This window comes from Elaeis guineensis, chromosome 5 (genome assembly GCF_000442705.2).
Source record: "Elaeis guineensis isolate ETL-2024a chromosome 5, EG11, whole genome shotgun sequence".
Lineage (NCBI taxonomy): Eukaryota > Viridiplantae > Streptophyta > Magnoliopsida > Arecales > Arecaceae > Elaeis > Elaeis guineensis.
The window spans coordinates 111,323,206-111,347,763 of NC_025997.2; the positions used below are offsets into that span (position 1 = coordinate 111,323,206).

General features: G+C 36.7%; 1 protein-coding gene across 1 annotated transcript; it reads right to left on the reverse strand.

The window, feature by feature from the left end:
• Nucleotides 1-303: 303 nt before the first annotated feature.
• Nucleotides 304-23,144, reverse strand: LOC105034152 (uncharacterized). Its single transcript, XM_073257457.1, has 5 exons — nucleotides 22,824-23,144; nucleotides 2,279-2,703; nucleotides 1,971-2,232; nucleotides 1,679-1,754; nucleotides 304-1,461 (listed from the first exon to the last, which is right to left on the reverse strand). The coding sequence occupies exons 1-5, from the start codon at nucleotides 23,142-23,144 to the stop codon at nucleotides 569-571; spliced, it is 1,977 nt and encodes a 658-aa protein (XP_073113558.1). The 3' UTR covers nucleotides 304-568.
• Between the last annotated feature and the right edge of the window lie 1,414 nt (nucleotides 23,145-24,558).

Genomic DNA, 24,558 nt, shown 5'->3' on the forward strand with positions numbered 1-24,558 from the left:
ATATAGCAGCCATAAGCACAACCAATCCCTCTGCACTCCAATTCATCACAATCACCTTCTGCACTCCAATTCAGGATGAAAGCCCGACTAGCAGTTTAAAGAAGAAAAGGATAGAAAGAAAAATGGATGACCACCAGAGTGTTTGCTCATCATAGAGGAACATGCTTTCATAATTATAATAATCTTCAACTTTATAAAGACATATTAACACGTCTATGAAAGCTAGCAGAGCAGCAGCTCCGTCAGTAGGTTAATTTTCATCTTTCACATCATATAAAGCCATAAGGTTACTCCCAAAAGCTTCCATATAAAACCTACACAACATATATCTTATCAAGCAAAAGGTTCTATGAAGAAGATGGAGAAAGAAGTAAACAAAAGGAAAATGAAAACTAAATAAGCCATGTTTCTCAGCCACAGCAAACTAAATAATCCTGGAGAAAAAAGTTACCAGAAACTAAATAACCCATATTTCTCTGATGTCCTACTGCCTCGAAGAAGAAAGAAAACCTGAAGAGAGAGGAAACAGAAGAAGAAACACCACCAAGTAATCAAGCTCTTCCTTTGCTCATATAATTGAGCAGGCATTGGGATTCTCATCACTGAACATGTTGGTATAGTGATCCACATAACGTGGCGCGTATGGCGTCCCGTAACCATTTGGCGGTGGCGGGTTTGCAGCGCCGCCAGTTTGACCGCTCATCATCATCCTCTGCTGGTCCATCATGACAGCCATGTATTGCTGCCGGTAGGGGTTGGTAGAAGGAGCAGACATCTCTGGTGCCGCCATGCCTCCATGAAAGTAACCAGCCGGCACTGCACCGGCCGGAATATTCCCCATATGGCTCTTTGGGGCGTGCGGCATGCTCCCCATCCGACCCAGATGCATGCAGTGGAAACCCTGGGCCATCATATAGGGGCATAACATTGGCTGGGCCGCCTTGTTATTGTTTCCTCCTCCATTTTCACCACCACCACCACCCTGGTTTTGGTTGTCCTCACTGTCATCGTCAACGTCATCACCCTGGTTTTGGTTGTCCTCATCGTCGCCGTCAATGTCATCATCCTGGTTTTGGTTGTCCTCGTTGTCTCCATGGATGTCATCAGCCTCGTTGTGGTCTCTCTCCTCATCGCTGCCTCTCTCTTCATCCGCACTATTCTCGGGAGGAAGGTCGAACTTGACTGACTTCTTATCCTTTCGGCCGAAGGGGAACTTCGGGCCCTTCAGGTGGGGGAGCTTCATATTTTTACATCTTCCTCCACCACCCTTTTTGGGCTTGCCATTGTCTTCCTGCTGCCCTTTCCCATCCTTAAGCTGGTCGTCGTTCTTTCCAGCCTCTGAGGCCCAGAGCTCTGCACGGTTACCAGCCTTTTTTAGCGTTTGCAGAAGGATGGCAGGATCAACATTGCCTGAGACAGTCACCATCTTCTCCTCTGCATCTATGTCGACCTGTTCGACCCCTGAAAGCCAACCGCAAAAAGAAAACAGAAGGAATTAGAGACACAGAGAGAAGACCGGGTTGATTTTTAAAACAAGATGTTGGACAAAAAGCCCTTACCATACTAGCATATAGAATAAATAAACTAATAATTTAGACAAGCTCCAAATCATAGAATGCCACTCTAAATGGAAGGGTACAGAATAATTAAAAAGAAACATAGAAACGAGCTGAAATACCTTCAATCTTATGAAGCAGTTGGTCAACCTTCTTCCTGCATGCAGTGCAGTGCATGCCCACTTTGAGAACAAACGCCTGCAAGTGAGGAAAGAAACAAAAGTAGAAAAGATACAGGGGAGGGTGACAAAACTAAGCACGCACACCAAGCACAAAAACCATGAAACACAATTATAGTGGAAATAAAAAAAACTAACACCAAGACAGAGAGAGAACAAGGAAACAGGCACTTGATGACATTGAGTTCAGAAGAAGGAAAGAGAGAGAGGGTGAGAAAGGAAGAAAAGGAAGTACCGCTTTGTTCTTGCTATTTTCTTGACTCATTCTCTTCACCGTATAGTACGACCAAACCCAGGAATGTGTTCCGAACAGCTCTTCGGAGATCTGGGACACAGCAAGTGAATCGAAAGGCAGCCACTGCTTCACACAAACAGAAACCCAGAAACCAAATCCCTTCCACGTACGTTCGGCTTTCAAAGCCCATGAACAAACACAAGTATAAATAGAGGACGACTGGAGCAGTGGGAGAAGGAGGAGGAGGTGGGATGGGGGATGGCTGGGGCAGACGGAAGACGAGTGGAGGGGGAGGTGGGACAGGGGACGGCTGAGGCGATGGGAGGAGGAGGTGGGAGGAGGGGAGGGGGAGGTGGGACGGGGGGAGGTGGGAGGTGGGATGGGGTGGGACCGTACTGTTGGGGAGGAGGAGGAGCAGGAGGAGGAGAGGAGGGGGAGGAGCGTTTAGGTGGGATGGGGAGCGACGGGGGCATTGGGAGGAGGGGAGGGAAAGGTAGGATGGGGGCCGGGCAGTGGGAGGGAGGGCGGGATGGGACCAGACTGGGGCGGGAGGAGGAGGAGGGGGGAAGGGAGGCGGGTGGGAGAAGGAGGCAGAGGGGAGGGGGAGGTGGGACAGGGGACGACCGGGGCATTGGGAGAAGGAGGGGAGGGGGAGGTAGGACGAGGGACGGCTAGGGAGGAGGGAGGAGGAGGTTCGGAGGAGGGAAAGCAAAATATGATCCGGCCGGTCAATCTGATCCATATGCCACCCATCATAAATAGATTTTGGTTTGGGCTAAATAGGTTCAAGAGATTTTGGTTTGGGCTAAATAGGTTCAAGTTGTAAACAGATCGATCCATTTGATCTTTTTAATAAACAAATCGGATTCAGATTTCAGATGATTGATCTATTTAATCTATTTAACTTATTTAATAAATAGATTGAAATAAATTAGGTCGGATCACGTTATAACCCATTAACTCTCGTAGCTTAAATCCTTTAGGCACCCATATATATTTGATATTTCTCTCTGTTTCGGTTTTGGTCTCTCACTCTCAGTCTCTCAGACAGTTTTTTAACGGCCTTTCGACTCTTTCGGTCTTTCCTCCTCCCATCCTCCAATCCATCTTCTAGGGTTTGGTTTCTTAATTTCTTCCTTCACTCCTCCATAGCACCACTCCTCCAATGCCTCCAGCTTGCTCTCAACGACGATCGAGGCTCCTCTACTCCTCCTTGGTTCCTTCGATAGCCGCCTAGCTGGTGCTCCCAGCTTCTTCCCAATGATGGCCAGTTTTGTTCTTCGATCCTTCTTCATCGCCCATCCTTGAGAGAAGGACTTGTCGTCACTTGACCGTCGCTAGTCCTCCTTCATCGCCGGTCCTTGAGATCTAAGATTTTTCCCCTTTCCCCCTTTTTCTCTTTTTGTGGCCAATGCTTTCTTTCCCAACCAAAAACTATGAGATCTTTTCAAATAAGAATCTTACATGGTGTTTATCTTTTTTTTTTGGATTTTTTTATCATCTTATGTCGCTTTCTTCCCCTTTCTCCCTTTTTGATTTAGTTGCAGATTAAACACTAAATCTAAGAAATCTATTTTTATGATTTCATGCCTACAACCTGTTTGTGGTTTTATTTTTGCAATGAGAAATCTATGTTTGGATCTTTTTTGTTTGATTTTTGTTTATCATCTTAAATCATGAGTCTCAAGTGATTTTATGCCTACAATCTGTTTGTGATTTTATTTTTGCAATGAAAAATCTATTTTTGAATTTTTTTTTTATTTGATTTTTTTTTATTATCTTAAATCATGAGTCTCAAGTGATTTCACGCCGACAATCTATTTGTGGTTTTATTTTTACAATGAGAAATCTATTGTTTAGAGATCGAGGATTTAGATATTTCTCTTACCTGCCCTTCGATGCATATTTCTTTGCTTTTTCAAAATGTTAGATGGGATTGAAAAGAATTGGGGATGAAGGGTTTTCTGAACTTTTGATCCTCAGATTCTCCTATCCTCTGCCCTCGTCAAACTCCATGAATGCTGGCAGCAAGCATTTCCTGTTCATTATATGGTAGCCCAACTTGCTATAGTTTTGTAACATGCCAGGATTTAAATTTTAATACCTATCTTCAAATTTTTATTTTAAGGTTTGTATGAAGAGGCTGTGATTTGGATTAAATTTTACTGATTCAATTATTTCAAATGGCAACAATCTTGGACGGTCTGCTTCTACAGATCGATCGATTGCAGTCATTTTGATTTAGCTACAGATTAGATAATAAATCTGAGCCTCGTCTTCCTCTTCTCTTCTTTATTGTTCTAATTATTTAATAATTATGTATGCTGATTAAACAGGTTAGATCAGGTTGGGTTGGGTTGGGCTAATAGATTCTATTTTAAACAAATTAAACAAGTTGGGTCAGGTTGCATTAGGTTGAGTTGGAATATTGGATTAGACTCACAGATTCTATTTTAAACAGGTTAAACAGATTGGATTGGGTCGATTAAATAGATTATTTATTTAATAAATAGATTAAATGGGTTGGATCGAATGATCTGTTTATTAAATGGATTAGATTTAGACTTGAAAATCTGATTGTTTAATAGACAGATTGGATTTAATTTTGATATTTTCTAATCTGATCCATATCTGATCCGATCCGTTTATGATCCGATCCAACCTGATTGCCATCCCTAGTTCAAAGGTGGGAAGCGAGGGACCTGGATGAGGTGACAGGATTTAAATATAAGCTAGTTATAAGCTAAAGTGTATAAGCTAAAGCCCGCTAAGGTATTGATTTAGACCATAGATTAGATTGATTATTTAAATTTTATTTATATTTAAAATAAAATTGAAAAAGCAAAATTATAGTGCATGAAGAGTATTGAAAGATTACAAAAAAATAAAATTTGAAAAAATTTAAAATATTTTCTTATGAGATTGAAGAAGCTTGATACCAGCTAACTAGATGCTGCAGTTAAAAGAGAGAGAGAGAGAGAGAGAGAGAGATGTTACCACATGAAATTCATAAAACTAAAATTTTATTGAAATTATGAAAAGATACACTCAACCCTCCATAATTTGAGATTGTCCAGACTAGACAATTGATGCTACAAGCTTGGGTCTACAAGTTTGAAGCTACAAAATTAGATTTTGAGATTTTGGGTGAAGGATAAGAGTTTTTTGATATAAAGGGGAGCTACAAAGATTTCTCAAGAGAAATTTTTTAGACTGGAGAAGCTCTTTCTGACCTCTGAGGTTCTCTTCCCTATCAAGGCTCTTATAGAAGATTTTATGGACTTGATTTGAATTCAAGTTTGGGAGCTGTTTTGCATGCATTGTCCAGTATGCTTTTTCTTTTGGCAAAGGGTCAGTGCTTTCGTTGTCTGGCATATGGGGAGCTTTATGCTTTTGATGCATGCACTTTCTGGTATATAGCCTTTCTTTTGCTAAAGCTGGGTAGATGCTTTATCCTTTTAGAAAGTTAATGCTTTAGGGCTTGATAAAGTTGCTTGAATTTGACAAAAGCTGATGATGATGATGGGACAAAAGGTTTTCTTTTTGATGGATGGTGATATAAAGGAGATGGGATTTGATGGATGGTGCCTTTTCTTGTCCCTTTATGATTCTGAAGATTCTTTTTTGAAATTTTTGCAGATACCCATATCCCACAGAAAAAGCTGGCGCTTCAGAGCTTGGGTTGATGAGCCGGCCCTTGCTAGTGATGTTGGCTTTTTCCCTTCGGATAGGCCTGATTCTTTTTTCAATTGTTTTGGCTCTAGTGGGGTTCCAAAATAGCCTTGTGGCCTCTTTCTATAAATAATCTCGAACCCAGGTGGAATTGATGATTTTGGATAGGTTGGTGAGAATGCTTTTGAGGACTGAGTTGGAACTTTGAGAACTGGTTAGTGCTAGTCGGGTTGAGGCTATTGTTCTTTTGAAATTGCTGGTGGTATTGTTGTTGCTTGGACAATTGAAATATTTGAAATATATGAGTTTTGATATATTTATGCTGTTGCTCGGGCTAACACTCTGATAGTGAGTGTTAAGTTGATGTGGTGGCTCCGGTGATGACAATGATGCCAGTGATGGTGATGTCAATGGTGATGCCTCCATTACCATTGAAAATCCAGGAAGGCTTGGGGTGGCAAAATATGATCCGACCTATCAATCTGATCCGTATTCGATCAATCATAAATAGGTTTGGGTTTGGACCAAATAGGTTCGGATTTTAAGTAGGTCGACCCATTTGACCTGTTTAATAAACAGTTTTGGTTTAGGTTTCAGATGGCTGATCTGTTTAACCCATTTAACCTATTTAATAAATGGGTTGGAACAGGTTGGGTCAAATCAGGTTATAACTCGTAAACCTACGTAGCTTAAACCCTTTAGGCTTTCATATATATTTGATATTCCTCTCTCTTTCGATTTCGATCTCTCACTCTTAATCTCTCAGGCAATTTTTTTATGGCCTTTCAACTCTTTCGGTCTTTCTGCCTCCTGTCCTCCGATCCATCTTCTAGGGTTTGGTTTCTTGATTTCTTCTTTCACTCCTCCATAGCTCCACACCTCCTTTGATACTTCTAGCTTTCTCTCAACGACGATTGAGGCTCCTCTACTCCTACTTGGCTCCTTCGATAGCTACCTAGCTGGTGCTCCTGGCTTCCTCCCAAGGATGGCCAGTTTCCTCCTTTGGTCCTCCTTCATCGCCCATCCTTGAGAGAAGGGCTTGTCATCACATGACCGTCGCTGGTCCTCCTTCATCGTCAGTCCTCAAAATCTAGGGTTTTTTTTCTCTTTCTCCCATTTCCTCTTTCGGTGGTCGACACTTTCTTCCCCAACCAAAAACTATGAAATCTTTTCAAATAAGAATCTTACATGTTGTTGATCTATTTTTTTTGGATTTTTTTATCTTATGTCACTTTCTTCTCCTTTCTCTCTTTTTGATTTAGTTGCAGATTAAATACTAAATTTGAGAAATCTATTTTTGTGATTTCATACCTACAATCTGTTTGTGGTTTTGTTTTTGTAATGAAAAATATATTTTTGGATCTTTTTTGTTTGATTTTTTTTATCATCTTAAATCATAAGCCCCAAGTGATTTCACGCCTACAATCTATTTGTGGTTTTATTTTTACAATGAAAAATCTATTTTTAGATTTTTTTTGTTTGATTTTTCTTTATTGTCTTAAACCATGAGTCTCAAGTGATTTCATGCCGACAATCCATTTGTGGTTTTATTTTTATAATGAGAAATCTATTGTTTGGAGATTGAGAATTTAGATATTTCTCTTACTTGCCCTTCGATGCATATTTCTTTGCTTTTTCAAAATGTTAGATGGGATTGAAAAGAATTGGAGATGAAGAGTTTTCTGAACTTTTGATCCTCAAATTCTCCTATCCTCTATCCTCTTTGAACTCCATGAATGCTGGCAGCAAGCATTTCCTGATCATTATGTGGAAGCCCAACTTGCGATAATTTTGTAGCATGCCAGGATTTAAATTTTAATACCTATTTTCAGATTTTTATTTTAAGGTTTGTGTAAAGAGGTAGTGATGATTTTGAATTAAATTTTGCTAATTCAATTATTTCAAATGGCAACAATCTTGGACGGTCTGCTTCTACAGACCGACTGATTGTAGTCATTTTGATTTACCTATAGATTAAATAATAAATTTGAGCCTCCTCTTCCTTTTTCCTTCTTTATTGTTCTAATTATTTAGTAATTATGTATGCTGATTAAATAGGTTAGATCATGTTAGGTTGGATTGGGCTAATAGATTCTATTTTAAATAGATTAAATAGGTTGGATCGGGTTGGGTTGGGTTCGGTTGGGTTGGAATATTGGATTGGACTAACAGATTCTATTTTAAATAGATTAAATAGATTAGATTGGGTTGGTTAAACAAGTTATCTATTTAATAATTGGATTAAATAGATCGGGTCAGGTGATCTATTTATTAAATAGATAATAAATAAATTTTTAGGTTTGAAAATCTAACCATTTAATAAATAGGTCGGGTGCAATTTTGATGTTTTCTGATCCAACCGACATCTGACCTGATCCATTTATGATTTGACCCGATCCGACTGCCACCCCTAGTTTAGAGATGAAAAGTGAGGGACCTGGATAAGGTGATAGGATTTAAATATAAGCTAGTTATAAGCTAAAGCCTATAAGCTAGAGCCTGCTAAGGTATTGATTTAGACCATAGATTAGATTGATTATTTAAATTTTATTTATATTTGAAATCAAATTAAAAAAGCAAAATTACAATGCATAAAGAGTATTAAAAGATTGCAAAAAAAATTGAGAAAATTTAAAATATTTTCTTATGAGATTGAAAAAGCTTGATACTAGCTAACTAGATGCTGCAGTTAAAAAAAAAAAAGAGAGAGATGTTAACACATAAAATTGATAAAATTAAAATTTTATTGAAATAATGAAAAGATACACTCAACCCTTCATAATTTGAGATTGTCTTGACTAAACGATTGATGCTACAAGCTTGGTTCTACAAGTTTGAAGCTACAAGATTGGATTTTGAGGTTTTAGGTGAAGGATAAGAGTTTTTTAATATAAAAGGGAGCTACAAGGATTTCTCAGGAGAGACTTTTTAGACTGGTGAAGCTCTTTCCAACCGCTAAGGTTCTCTTCCCTTTCGAGGCTCTTATAGAAGATTTTGCAGACTTGATTTGGATTCAAGTCTGGGAGCTATTTTGCATGTGTTGTCTGACATGCTTTTTCTTTTGGTAGAGGGTCAGTGCTTTCATTGTCTGGCATGTAGGGAGCTTTATGCTTTCGGTGCATGCACTGTTCAGCATATAGCCTTTCCTTTGCTAAAGCTGGGTAGATGATTTATCTTTATAAAAAGTTGATGCTTTAGGGCTTGATAAAGTTGCTGGGATTTGACAAAAGTTGATAATGGTGGGACAAAAGGTTCTCATTTTGATGGATGGTGACAAAAAGGAGATGGGATTTGATGGATGGTGCCTTTTCTTGTCCCTTTATGAGGAGTCTAAAGGTTCCTCTTTGAAATTTTTACAAATACCCATATCCTATAGAAAAAGCTGATGCTCTAGAGCTTAGGTTGATGAGTCGGCCCATGCTAGAGATGCTGGCTTTTGCCCTTTGGATAGGTCTGATTCTTTTTTCAATTGTTTTGGATCTAGTGGGGTTCTAGATCAGCCTTATGGCCTCTTTCTGTAGATAATCTCGAACCCAGGTGGAATTGATGATTTTGGATATGCTGGTGAGGATGCTTTTGAGGACTGCATTGGAACTTTGGGAACTAGTTGGTGCTGGTCTGGCTAAGGCTGTTGTTCTTCTGAAATTATTGGTGGCATTGTTGTTGCTTGGACAATTGAAATATTTGGAACATATGAATTTTGATATATTTGTACTGTTGCTCGGGCCAACACTCTGATAGCGAGTGTTAGGTTGATGTGGTGGCTTCGATGATGATAGTGGTGCTGATGATGGTGACGTTGGTGGTGATGCCCCTTATTATGGTTGGAAATCCAAGAAGGCTAGGGATGGCAAAATATGACACGACCTACCAATCCGACTCGTATTTGACCCACCATAAGCAGGTTTGGATTTGAGATAAATAGGTTTGGGTTATAAACAAGTCGACCCATTTGATTTGTTTAATAAATGGGTCGGTTCAGGTTTCAAATGGCTAACCTATTTGGCGCATTAACCCGTTTAATAATTGGGTCAGAATAGGTCGGGTCGGATCGGGTTATAACCCGTAAACCCACGTAGCTTAAACCCTTTAGGCTCCCATATATATTTGATATTCCTCCCTCTTTCGATTTCGGTCTCTCACTCTCAATCTCTCAGATGATTGTTTTACGGCCTTTCTATTGGAAATTGTATCCCAAAGCCAATCATCTGCATATTGATGGTTGTGCTCATATATGTAAATTGTATATGAATTATAATTAATAAATATTATTTGATTTTTTAATCACTTTGTATATATCTTTTTTATTGAACTCCTATGTTGTGATGAAGTCCTTAGGACTATTTTAATCAATATAAAAGGATATATCGTTTAGTCCTTAAACCTAGTTCACAACCAAATGATATGCTTTTACTAGGATCATAGCTATATTAAGTGTAGATCATTGTATGCCATATACATTGGTTGTCCTCTTAATCAAATAATATGAAGACACTGGTATGACATGTAGATGAGATGTAAGAGTATGTCTCACTGAATATGACTATTTGCGGAGTACTCTACTGTTAAGAGTAGCTCACGAAAGATATGGATATAAGTGTCCCTCTAACCTGAGATCACTATGGTGACTTACAAGTAACTCACTATGCTTTGGTGCTGGACTATCTAAATTTTTAATTTAGTGACGGAAGATTTCTATACACATTCAAATACTTATGAAGTCGATGTGTGAGTCAAGACAGAATTGACCCTGCTGGATTATAGAAAATAATACATCATTATATTTCAATTCAATAAAATTTTGATCGAGGTAATCCATGTGATGGATTTGAAAGATTAAAATACAATATAGATGGCTCATTCAGGATTGACAGTTAAACCCTATATTATTCTGAGCATTTAGGATCAAAGGGATAAATTATACAAGAAACCATATGCCAATGGGTTCTTGAATTTTGCTTTGTAATCATTCAGTCTATCCGAACGTCGGGTACCATTACTAGATAGTCACTTCGATTGATATAAAAAATTATTTCTATGCTACCGGTATAGGTTCGAACCTATAAGGTCACACTCAAAAGAAATTTCTGACTGATCATATGGCTGATTAACGATTAAAAATTATTCAAAGATATAATCATCAATTCGATTGACGATTACCTTGTATGAAAGTTATAATAAATTAATTTACTAAGGATTAGTGAATTATAGAAGGATTAATTAGCAATTAGATTGCTAATTAGCTCAATTTGATTGAGCATTGAGGTTTGGATCAAGTCTAATTGAATTAGATTCAATTAGGTTTGATCTGATTAGGTTATGAGATGACCTAATCACTAAGGATGTTTGATTCCTAATTTAATTAAAACTTGAGCTCGATTAATTTTTAATTAGATTAAAATTTAATCAAGTTAATTTGATACCTAATTAGATTAGGTTATGTTATCTAATTGGTTCTAACTTAATTTGGTTTGGATGTGATCTAATTGGATAAGCATAGAGTCCAATCGGATTGAACCTTATCCCTTTGTGTGCTACCTCTACCCGTGCCTTTCTACTCTCCATGCAAATTCTACATTTGCATGCAGAATATGTATGCCAAAACCATATTGTCACCCACTCCTTTGGATTAGGATGAGTTTGTTTAAAGTCTAAATTCAAATGGTTTGAATTTGAACTAAACAACCTTGATCTTTATCCTGGTTTGATCCTATAATCATCTCCATACCCTCCTTAAGAAGCCTTCTATTTTGTGCAACAAAAAAAAATCTAAGTTTTACCATGAGAATTGTTTTCTCAGAGAGAGGGGGCATGAACAGAGAGGGGGTGGGTCTATCTATGCGATAGAAAGAGGATATCTGATTTCTTTTTGGGCATAAGGTTCCAGGGTGGGTTCCTTAGGGTTTTGTCTCTAAGGCTTTATGAGAAGAAAAGAAAAGAGTGCCTTCTTCTATTCTCCATCCACCACCACATCCTCGTATTATTCTATCTTCAGATCTGGAAGAGTCTGGGAGATCCGAAGAAGGAGAAAAATCAACCATCCGATGGCCTTCGTGCGAGCTAACACTCTCAGAAAGAAGGATCAGATCGATGGTACGAGTAGACATCCTATAGAGGCCAGACATTCTATGCAGCTATTTGGCATCAGAAAAACTCAATACCATGTCCATCAAGAGTAGCGATCATCGATCTGTGCAAAGATAACAAGTTCTGAACTCATTTGATCATATCTAATGATTAGATCTTATCTAGGGCATCGATGTGATCGATACAGATTTTTTTTATTTTAAATTTTAATTGCATGTAAACTCATGTCATAGATCCTTTATTAGTAGTTTAGATATGATCTTATGTATGTAATGTAGATTAAATAGTTTAATCTAAATTACTTTTGTTAAAAATTTTAAAATTGCATGCATAGAACTGTCGACTTTTTCATTAATTGGTATCAGAGCCAAATTTGATATGACAAGATTTTAGATATATTTAGATCTGATTTTTTATTGTTTAGATTAAATCTAACTTATTTTTATATCTAATATTAGATCTATAATATATATGATATGTGATTAGATTAGATGATCCGATTAGCAAGTACTCTAATTGGGTTAATCATCAGGCCATCCGATCATAGGAGCAAGAAAGATTTAAAGATCCTCTCTTTCTATTCGATAGGGTGCTCTTATGATGTGTTGGGATACCATATGGTTATATCCCATGAAGAAGAACATGAAAGAAAAAACTTACTTTTTTGCAAAATCCTAAATTTTGAAATCTTAGGATTGTTGTATATAATATAATTTGTAAGAAAAGTAATAACATCTAATCTTGATGATTGAAATTATTTTAATCATAAAAAATAAAATCTAAAATTATAAAGGGTTTAGATTAGATCTAAAAATTTATTTATGATTAATTTTATTTTTATTTATACTAATTTTTTTTGATCTAAAATATTATGAAAACTGATGGCATGACTGCTGAGTCGACTTAGTTTTTAACTGAGTCGACTAAATCCTCTGATTTTGTTGGCTCAATTTCCAACTAAGCCAACCCTATTGTAGCAGACAGGTAAATCAGCTTATTGTTCATTTATACTAAGTTGGCTAAGTCTTGCAACAGGCAGGTAAATCAACTCATTATTCATTTATAGTGAGTCGACTAAGTCTCGGACTTAATCGATCCACTGTAATGAGTTGGCTAAGTCTAAAGGTGGGCCGACTAAGTTCAGAATAAAAAATTTTGCATAAAATCTGGTGTAATTATTTATAAATTTAAAATTATTTCAAATCTAAGACCCATACACTTAATTGAGAATTAAGTTGTATCATTTAGATCTAGAATTATGAATTAAAGATCTAATGATATTTGCGTAAAACATGGGTTCATGGGTCAGCCTGATCAGATCCTCTTAATTGGGTTAGACCTAAGGTTAGAATCAAAAATTAAAAATAAAAAAATTGATTAAATCTAATCAAAAATAGAATTAGATTAAATCAAAATTTTTCTAGAGCCAATACAATAGTTGTCTAAGATAAGTTTGGCAGTCTTGATCGGTGGTCATTAATTGAAAGCTACTCATCTAGACTGAGTCTATAGTGAGTTAATGGCATATTCCTCCCACTGATCTCACTTATCTGATCAACGTGATGAATTATGTTTTGATCAGATAGCTTAATGATTAGGGTTGACCCATGCTAGCTAGAAAATTAGTATGACTGATTTAGATGCTTCTAGTTTGACTTATCTATAGTCCTCTTCATGACTTGGTGAAGTCAGTGGGAGGACTTGTGACTTGTCAGTTGAACCGACTTGTATCTAGTTTTTTTTATCTAACTTGATAAAGTCAGTGGAAGGATTATGATTAGCTGGTCAATTTTTTTTTCTTTCTTATATTAAAAATATCTAACCAAATCTTCTAAATTATTAGATTCCTAAAAATGAAATAGTTATGATGATAATTAGATCATAGCCTTCCATTAAGTTGGGTGATAATGGCTCCAACAATTTAGATGATTATTGGAGGTGCCGCATGCCTGGTGCTCATCTGGCTATCAAAATTATCATTCATAATATAATGATTCAAATGTGTCTTTTCGATAGTGGTCAAATTGGTTGAGCCACACTTGGGTCTGATCAATTATTTGTCAGATGCACTGAGTTTTGTCATGTTAATGGTTGGACCTAATCAAGACTTACAGAGATGGCCAAAACTGACTAAAAAGTAATCTGGGGCAAAGTCAATTACTAAAAATTGTTTAAAAAAATAATTGATATTAAAAACCTACCTATAGGTGCGTAGGGATTGGCCGAGCCATACTTGGACCCATGTGCAGTCTGTATGGATTCTAGTACCTACTAAAGAATTAAAGTAATTCTTCGAATTGGAGGTAGAGGCTGTCAAATTTGTACAAAATAGTAGAAGAACCTTTAGACTAAAGTTCATATCTTTAGGCTTAATCAATCTATATTGGCCACCACTTTATCGCTCCAATCACTATTGGATAGTGATAAACTGACGGGACCTAATTTTGATAATTGATATTAAAAATTAAAAATTATTTTGGAGCATGAGCGGATCCTGTATGTGCTGACAGATCCGATACCTAAGCAGCCAGCTCTGAATGCTCGTGGTACGGTTCGAGACACTTATCAAAAATGGCTCAATAATCGAACCACAGTGCGTTATATTATGCTAGTGGCTATGAATGATGAGTTCAGTCATAGATTTAAGAATGCTTAGCTCGAGGATATGCTTCAAATATTGAATGAGTCCTTTGGCACTTCTGACGATGTTGAGAGGTACAAAATAAGTTGTGCTATCTTCAACACTCAGATAAGGGAAGGAGAGTCATTGATCATATCCTATACATGATCAAGTTGATTAAGTGCCTGAGCAAGCTCAACTTTTCTTTGCATGAGCAGTTGGAGAAAGATACAATTTTAAACTCTCTGTCTAAATCCTACTTCCCATTCCTTACTCATTATAAAATGATAAAGCATGCAATCAACTATCCCCATTTGCTAGAGTTGTTGTAGAACTTTGAGAAGGATCACCAACTCCAAAGGAGTCAGTGAATGTAGTGGGAGGGTTTTCTTCTAGGTGTCGATCCTTTAAGAAAGGGAAGAAGAGCACAAAGAAAAATAAGGTGCAGCAGCATGCTAGGGCATCTGCGCCCTATCAGACCAAGAAATCTAAGTCTGATCAGAGTCAGGCAGAATGCTTCTACTGTAAGAAGTAGGGGCACTAGAAGAGGAACTGTCCTCAATATATTACCTTCCTAGATCCAAACAGGTTGAATAAGAGAAAGAAGCAAGCTGCTGCTGGACAAAGTAATTATATGATAATACCTTATAATTTTTCTATTTATGATTCTATTATCTGGATATTAGATACCAGAAGCCCCTTTAATATATGTAATTCATTGTAAGGTCTACAAGTCAGTAGGAGATTTGAAGAAGACGAGAGATTTCTTAATATTGGAGATGGAAGATTAGTTTCAGTTCTAACGTTAGAGATTATCAAACTTGTATTCAAGTCAAATATAATAATTATTAGTGAATATCACTTTTATCCTTCATTTTTATTGAATATTATTTTTGTATGCCTTTTGGCCATAAACGGTTATGAGATTTCTATTGGGAATAGTATCCCAAAGCCAATCGTCAGCCTGTTGACAGTTGTGCTCTTTCTTGTATTAGTATATGAATTATAAATTAATAAAAGTTATTTTGATATTTTTCATCATAAATTATTTCATCTTCTAATGAACTCCTGTGTTGTGGTGAAGTCCTTAGGACTATTTAGACTCAACAAAGGAGGATTTGTCGTTTAGTCCTTTAAACCTGTTCACGATCAAATGATATATTGTTACCAAGGACAACAACGTTTATCAAGCATGGGTCATTGTCTGCCATATGGGTTGGTTGTCCTCTAAATCAAGGAGTGTGGAGACACTGGTATGGCATACAGGTGAGATGTAAGGATACATCTACACTGAACGTGACCGACTCCAGAGCTTTTTTTGCTGTCAAGATTTGCTCCGATGGGATATGAGTATAACTGTCCCTCCGACCTGAGACCGCCACGGTGACTTGCAAGCAACTCACTGCACTTAGGCACTGGACTACCTGAATTTCTAATTCAGTGACGGAAGGCTGCTGGGTGTAGTCAAGTACTTGACTTGTCGGTGCGTGTGTCAAGATGGGATTGACCACTCCAGTTCAAAAGCTGTGTATAGTCGTGTTTCAATTTAGCAAAACCTTAGCCAGGATAGTCCTAGTGAGAAGTCACAAGACTGTTTGAGTTGAGCATGATTTGGATGATTTGATCAGGGTTGATAGTTTAACCTTGAGTCATCCTATACACAGGGGTCAAAAGGGATGAATTATACAGTAACCATATTCATGTAGGTTCTAAATATTGCGATTATGACTATTCGACCTATCCGAATATCGGGTACCATTGCTAGATGGTCACTTCGATTAGTATAAAAATTGATTCCTGTGCTATCGGTTTAGGTTCGAACCTGTGGGGTCACACACATTAGAGATTCCTATCTGATCTAATGGCTGGTGAAAAGTCCCACTGGACTGGGACTCTTTGACCAAAAGTTCTAATGCTCGGAGACTCTGAGTCCTACGTGTTTGGAACTCTGTAATCAAGAATCGAGATTCTCTGATCACGAGTTCCACACATTTTGAGTACCAGGGTCAAGAGTCCCACTGGTTTGGGACTCTTCGATCAAGGTTTCATATCGATGGACTTTGATGCCCGATTGCCCATCAGATTTAGACTCAGTATTTATGAGAGGTTTAATTAGTAATTTGATTACTAATTAACTTAATTTGATTGAGTAATTATTTTTGGATCAAGTCCAATTGAATTGGATTCAGTTGGGTTTGACCCGATTAGGTTAAGAGTTGACCTAATCGCCAAGGTGGTTTGGTCCCTGATCTGATCAAGGGTTGGGCTTAGTCAATTTTTGATTTGATTAAGATTTTATTGAGCTAATTAAGCCTAATTATGTTGGGTTTAACTTAGTCTAATTGTGCCTAACCTATTTTGATAAGGTTGGTTCAATTAGGTTGATTTAATATTTGAAACCACCTTGACTTATCTCCCTGCGCCACCTCACCTCACCTGCGCCTATTTGAATTCACGAGAAATGAGTTCTCATGAAGTTTCTCCCATGTAGAAGCCTTCCCACGCCCCTCCCTAATGCGCCATTCGGATGGATAAAGATTGGTTGGTTGGCCATTCAAATTCAAATGATGTTTGAATTTGAATGGGCAACTAACCCATGCGCCACCTTATCTATTTGTGCACCCCTTGCTCTACATGAGAAAATATTTCTCATGTAGACTCTCCACGCACAAAGAGCCCATGCCCCGCTCTTCTCTCATCTTGAGTGGATAAGGATAGGTTGGTTGGCATTTGAATTCAAATTCAATTTGAATTCAAGTGAGCAACCACCTAGCTTTATCCTCTTACGCGGTGAAGACACGGTAAAGATGCGGTCTTGCACTATTTTAAAAAGGGAAGAGAAGGTGGGGCATGCGCATGACTTTCTAAGAGAGAAAGAGATTGCGTGAGAAGGCCTTGTGCATGAGATTGAGAATTCAAAAATTTTGAGAGAAAAGAAAAGAAAGATTTTGGGCGCAGGGTTTTCTGTGTGTACCCTAAGGTTACTGCCTGAGGTTTGAGAAGTGAGAAGGTGAGCTACGAGTGTCGTGAGTCCACTAAACTTTAGGGAGAGCTTCATCAACCTCTCTACTATCTCTGCTGATGATCCAGAGCATCTGAGAAATTGGCAGACACCGATTGAAGGAGTTCAATTAGCATCAGCGGTCGAAAGGGTTCTACAACGAACTAGCATTCATGAGGAGCCGATCAGACCGAAAGCTTCGTATGGATGATCCACGGAGGCCAGACATACTGTGTGGCTGCATTGCAATGATCAGACCTTTCCGACGGTGATCAGACTGCAGCGATCGACTACCTGCACGAAGGTAGGATAATACATATTAATTAATTAGATTAATTAATAATTTTTGCTGTAAAATTATAATTTTGAAAAAATTTTAAAATTATCATTTTACTCCTGCACTAAAATTCACTTCAATTTCAATAAAAAAAAATTATAATATCATTTTGAATGGTGTTACTATGATGAATGGATAATTGAACAATAAAATTTATATATTATCATAGCCTATTAGTGTGGTGTACATGTCTAGCAAATATCCTAGAGTTAATGATGTCTCTGATAGCTGATATCTCTGATATCTATCTTTGGCATTGAGTCTAGGTCATATTAACAAGAATAGAATAAACAGATTGACTCAAGAGAAAATTCTCAAAGTCGATAATTGTGAATCACTTCCAACCTGAGTCCTATCTCCTTGGAAAAATGATCAAGTCACCTTTTATTGAAAAAGGTGAACAAGCAGTGAACTTCTAGGTCTAATACATACTGATATATATAGACCTATGAACACAAGTGCTAAAGGTGGGTATTACTACTTCATTACATTTATAAATGATCTATCGAGGTATGGGTACATCTACCTAATGATGCATGTCTGAATTATTTGAAATATTCAAACAATTTTATAATAAGGTAGAGAAACAAACTAGAAAGAGTATTAAAACTCTTCGATCTAATCGAGGAGGTGAATACCTCTCTAGTGAGTTTCTGATATATTTAGAAGAGAATAGAATTCTCTTTCAATAGACTCCTCCTAAAACACCACAACACAATGGTCTGTCAGAAAGAAGGAATCAAATCTGATTAGATATGGTTTGGTCCATGATGGATTTTGCAAGTCTACCGATCTTCTTTTGAGGATATGCACTCAAATTGGCTTGTTATTTACTTAATAAAGTTTTGAATAAGTTTGTAAATAAAATATCACATGAGATATGGATAGGACGTAAGCCAGTACTCTCTCACCTTAAGGTTTAGGAGTGTCCAACTTATGCCAAGCATTTGAAAACAGACAAGCTTGGACCTAGATCTGACAAGTATCAATTTATTAGGTTCTTGAAAGAGACTAATGGGTATTACTTCTACCATATTGATGAACAAAAGATGTTCGTCATCAATAGGATAATCTTTTTTTAAAAAAAAAATTGAAAAAAGAACTAATGCCACTAAGGTTGAACTCGATAAAGTTCGATCGATAGAAAAATCGACACAATCTAATAAACCTATAGAGTCGGATCTGATTAGATCAAATTTGAAACCCATTGTAGATGCATTATTAAGGAGATTCGATAGAGCATCACGTCAGCCAGATAGATGCTATGATTTTTTGATCTGAGATGGTGATCCTGTTGAGCTCGATGAGAATAATGAGGATCCGATCACCTATATGGATGCCATACAGAGGTCTGACTCTAATAAGTAGCTAGAAGCCATGAAGTCTAAAATGGAGTCAATGAAGGTCAATGATGTATGGACATTGGCCGATCCACCTGAAGAGGCAAAACTCATTGGGTGTAAGTGGATCTTCAAAAGGAAGAGGAGTGCAAATAGGAAGGTGGAGACCCATAAAATTCATCTGGTTGTCAAGGGATATCATCAATATTATGGTATTGACTATGATGAGATACCTTTTTATGGTAATGCTCAAGTCCATTTGAATCATGCTTGTGATAGCAGCACATCTGGACTATGAAATCTGATAAATAAATGTAAAAATAGCTTTCCTAAATAGACAGCTGGAAGAAGATGTATATATGATACAATCTGAAGGGTTTACATCTACAAATGAGTCTAAAGTGTGCAAGCTTCAGAGATCTATTCATAGATTGAAGCAGGCATCTCGGAGTTGGAACATGTGTCTTGATAAGATGATCAAAACATATGGCTTCATTAAGAATGGAGAAAAATCCTATATATACAAATAGATTAATAATTTTATGGTAGTATTTCTTATTTTGTATGTGGATGATATTCTCTTAATCAAAAATGACATACTTGTATTACAGAAAATAAAAATTTGACTGTCGTTATAGTTCTCCATGAAAGACTTGGGAGAAGCATCCTACATCCTAGGGATGAAGATCTATAGAGATAGATCTAAAAAGTTGCTTAGGTTATCCCAGTCCATGTATATTGGTACTATGTTGAAGCAGATCAGTATGAAAAATTTCAAGAAAGGCTATCTACCAATAAACCATAGAATTTTTCTTTCAAAGAGGGATTATCCGACAACTCCTCAAAAGAGAGAGAGTGTATGAGTAGAATTTTATATACTTCAATAATAAGATCTATTATGTACACCATGATATGTACGAGACTGGATGTGGCATACTCACTAGAGGTAGTAAGCAGATACCAATCTGATCTAGATGAAAATCACTAGAAGGTTGTAAAGTCATACTCAAGTATTTGAGAAATACTAAGAATCAGTGGTTCGTTTATGGAGAATTTGACTTAAAATTTATGAAATTTACAGACTTTAATTTTCAATCAGATTATAATGACGATAAGAGCATATCGAAATATATTTTTATCTTGAACGATTGAGCAGTCTGCTGAAAAAAATTTAAGCAGCACACTGTGGCTGACTTTATTTGTGAGGTAGAATATATTACGGCATCCAATGTTACGAAAGAAGCTGTGTAGTTGCGAAAGTTCATTGGCAAGCTCGGAGTGGCACCCTCACTTGACGGCCCTGTCTCGTTATACTGCGACAACACTGGAGCCACTATTTAAGCAAAAGAATCGAAGTCCCATCAGTGCACCAAACATATTCTGTGCTGCTACCATCTTATCTGAAAGATCGTAGATCGAGATGATATCGAGCTTTCAAAGATCGACAGAAAGAAAAATCTGACAAACCTATTTACTAAAGTCCTCGATGTCAAAAAGTTTGAAGATCATAAATCGAAGATGGATATACGATACTGTATCGAATGACTTTAGTCTAAGTGGGAGTTATTGAAAATTATGTCTCAAAACCAATCATCAGACTGTTGATGATTGTGCTCATATATGTAAATTGTATATGAATTGTAATTAATAAATGTTATCTGGCTTTTTCATCACTTTATGTACATCTTCTTTATTGAACTCTTGTGTTGTGATGAAGTTCTTAAGACTATTTTTATCGATATAAAAGGATATATCATTTAGTCCTTAAACCTCATTCGTGATCAAACAATATGCTATTACTGGACGATAGCTATATGTAATGAAGGTCGTTGTATGTCATATGCATTGGTTGTCTGCTTAACCGAGTATGAAGATACTGGTATCACATGCAGGTGAGATGTAGGAGTATGTCTCACTGAACATAACTATTTGCGGAACACTGTGCTATCAAGAGTAGCTCATGAAGGATATGGGTATAAGTATCCCTCTTATTTAAGATCACCACAGTGATTTGCGAGCAACTTACTATGTTTTGCTATCGGACTATCTGAATTTCTAATTTAATGATGGAAGATTTTTAGGCATAGTTAAGTACTTAAAAAGTTGGTGTGTGGTCAAGATGAAATTGACCCCTCTGGATTATAAGAGATAATGTATTACTGTATTTTAATTCAGTAAAACCTCGATCAGGATAATCCATATGATGGATTTGAAAGATTAAAATATAATATGGATGACATATTTAGGATTGACAGTTAAATCTTAGATCATCCTGAGTATGCAGGATTAAGGAGATGAATTATACGATAACCATATACTAATAAATTCTTGAATATTGCTTTGCAATCATTCGACCTATCCGGATGTCGGATATCATTGCTAGATAGTCACTTCGATTGATAAAAAAAAATATTCCTATGCTATTAGCTTAGATTCTAACCTATGGGGTCATACTCAAAAGAAGTTTCTAACTGATCATATAGCTGATTAACGATTGAGAATTATTCAAGGGGATAATCATCAATTCAATTGATGATTAATCTTGTGCAAAAGTTGTAATAAATTAATTCGCTAAGGATTAGTGAATTATAGGAGAATTAATTAATAATTAAATTATTGATTAGCTTAATTTAATAGAGCATTAAGATTTTGATCAAGTCTAATTGAATTGAATTCAATTAGGTTTGGCCCGATTAGGTTATGAAATGACCTAATGTCTAAGGGTGTTTGATTCCTCATTTAATTAGGACTTAGATTCGATTAATTTCTAATTAGATTAGAATTTAATCAAGTCAATTTGATACCTAATTAGATTAGGTTATGTTATCTAATTGGATCTAACCTAATTTGGTTTGGATGTGAATCTAATTGGATAAGCATAGAGTCCAATTGGATTGAACCTTATCCCTTTGTGCGCTACCTCTACCCATGCCTTTCTGCTCTCCACGCAAATTCTGAATTTGCATGGAGAATATGTATGCCAAAACCATATTGTCACCCACTCCTTTGGTTTAGGATGAGTTTATTTAAAGTTTAAATTCAAATGGTTTGAATTTGAACTAAACAACCTTGATCCTTATCCTAGTTTGATCCTATCCTCATCTCCACTTTCTCCTTAAGAAGCCTTCTATTTTGTGCAACAAAAAAAAAATCTGAGTTTTACCGTGAGAATTGTTTTCTCAGAGACAGGGGGCATGAACAGAGAGGGCGGGTCTATCTGTGCGACAGAAAGAGGATATCTAATTCCTCTTTGGACGTAAGGTTCTAAGGTGGGTCCCTTAGGGTTTTGTCTCTAGGGTTTTATAAGAAGAAAAAAAAAAGAGAGTCTTCTTCTATTCTTCAGCCACCACCACATCCTCCTATTGTTCTATCTTTAGATCCAGAAGAGTCCGTAAGATCTGATGAAGGGGAAAAATCAATCATCTGATGGCCTTCGCACGAGCTAGCATTTTTGAGAAGGCAAATCAGATCGGGGCTTCAAGTGGACATCCTGTAGAGGTCGGATATTCTGTGCTGCTGCTCGATATCAGAAAGAACTCGATATCACATCCATCAGTAGTGACGATCATCGATTCATGCAAAGATAATGAGTTCTGAACTCATCTGATCAGATCTAACAATTAGATCTGATCTAAGGCATCGATGTGATCGATGTAGATTTTTTTTATTTCAGATTTTAATTGCACGTAAACTCATGTCATAGATCCTTTATTGATAGTTTAGATATGATCTTATGTATGTAATATAGATTAAATAGTTTAATCTAAACTATTTTTGCTAAAAATTTTAAAATTACATGCATAGAACTATCGGTTTGTCCTTTACCTTCCAACTCTATCAGTCTTTTCTCCTCCCGTCCATCGGTCCGTCTTCTTGGATTTGGTTTCTTGATTTCTTCCTTCACTCCTCCGTAGCTCCACTTCTCCTTGGATGCTTCTAGCTTGCTCTCAACAGCGATCAAGGCTCCTCGACTCCTCCTTGGCTCCTTCAGTAGCCACTTAGCCAATGCTCCTGGCTTCTTCCCAATGGTGGCCGGTTTCCTCCTTCGGTCCTCCTTCGTCATCCATCCTTGACGGAAGGGCTTGTCGTCACTTGGCCATTGCCAGTCCTCCTTCATCGTCGATCCTCGAGATATAGGATTTTTTCTCTTTCCCTCTTTTTTGCTTTCGGTGGCCGACACTTTCTTCCCCAACCAAAAACTATGAGATCTTTTTAAATAAGAATCTTACATGTTGTTGATCTTTTTTTTTTATTTTTTTTATTATCTTATGTTGCTTTTTTCCTCTTTCCCCCTTTTTGATTTAGTCACATATTAAATACTAAATCTGAGAAATCTATTTTTATGATTTCGTGCCTACAATTTATTTGTGATTTTGTTTTTGCAATGAGAAATCTATTTTTGAATCTTTTTTGTTTGATTTTTCTTTATCATCTTAAATCATGAGTCCCAAGTGATTTCATGCCTACAATCTGTTTGTGGTTTTATTTTTGCAATGAGAAATCTATTTTTGAATTTTTTTTGTTTGATTTTTTTTATTATTATCTTAAATCATGAGTCTCAAGTGATTTCACACCGACAATCCGTTTGTGGTTTTAATTTTACAATAAGAAATCTATTGTTTAGAGATTGAGGATTTAGGTATTTCTCTTACCTGCCCTTAGATGCATGTTTCTTTAAAAGAATTGAGGATGAAGGATTTTTTGAACTTTTGATCCTCAGATTCTCCTATCCTCTATCCTCTTCGAACTCCATGAATGCTAGCAGCAAGCATTTTCTGTTCATTATGTGGTAGCCCAACTTGCTATAGTTTTGTAGCATGCCAAGATTTAAATTTTAATATCTATCTTCAGATTTTTATTTTCAGATTTGTATGAAGAGGCTGTGATGATTTTGGATTAAATTTTGTTGATTCAATTATTTTAAATGGCAATAATCTTGGATGGTCTGCTTCTACAAATAATCAATTGCAGTCGTTTTGATTTAGCTATAGATTAAATAATAAATTTGAGTCTCCTCTTCCTCTTCCCTTCTTTGTTGTTCTAATTATTTAGTAATTATGTATGCTAATTTTTTAATTAGGTTAGATCGGGTTAGATTGGGTTGGGCTAACAAATTTTGTTTTAAATAGATTAAACAGGTTAGGTCGGGTTGGGTGGGTTTGAATATTGGATTGGACCAACAGATTCTATTTTAAACATGTTAAATAGGTTCGATAGGATTGGTTAAATAGGTTATCTATTTAATAAACCGATTAAATAGGTTGGGTTGGATGACCTATTTATTAAATAGATCAGGTTCAGGTTTAAAAATCTGATCTATTTAATAAATAGGTTAGATTCAATTTTAATATTTTCTGACCCGATTCGCATCTGACCCAACTTGTTTATGACCCGCCCTGACCCGATTGCCACCCCTAAGGAAGGCATCATCGTCTAGTTGAATGAGTGGGTCAGAAGAAGAGCTGGCATAGTCTTTTTCCTCATCTTCTTCTTCTTCTTCTTCTTCTAAGTTTGAGAAGGACTCCAAAAGG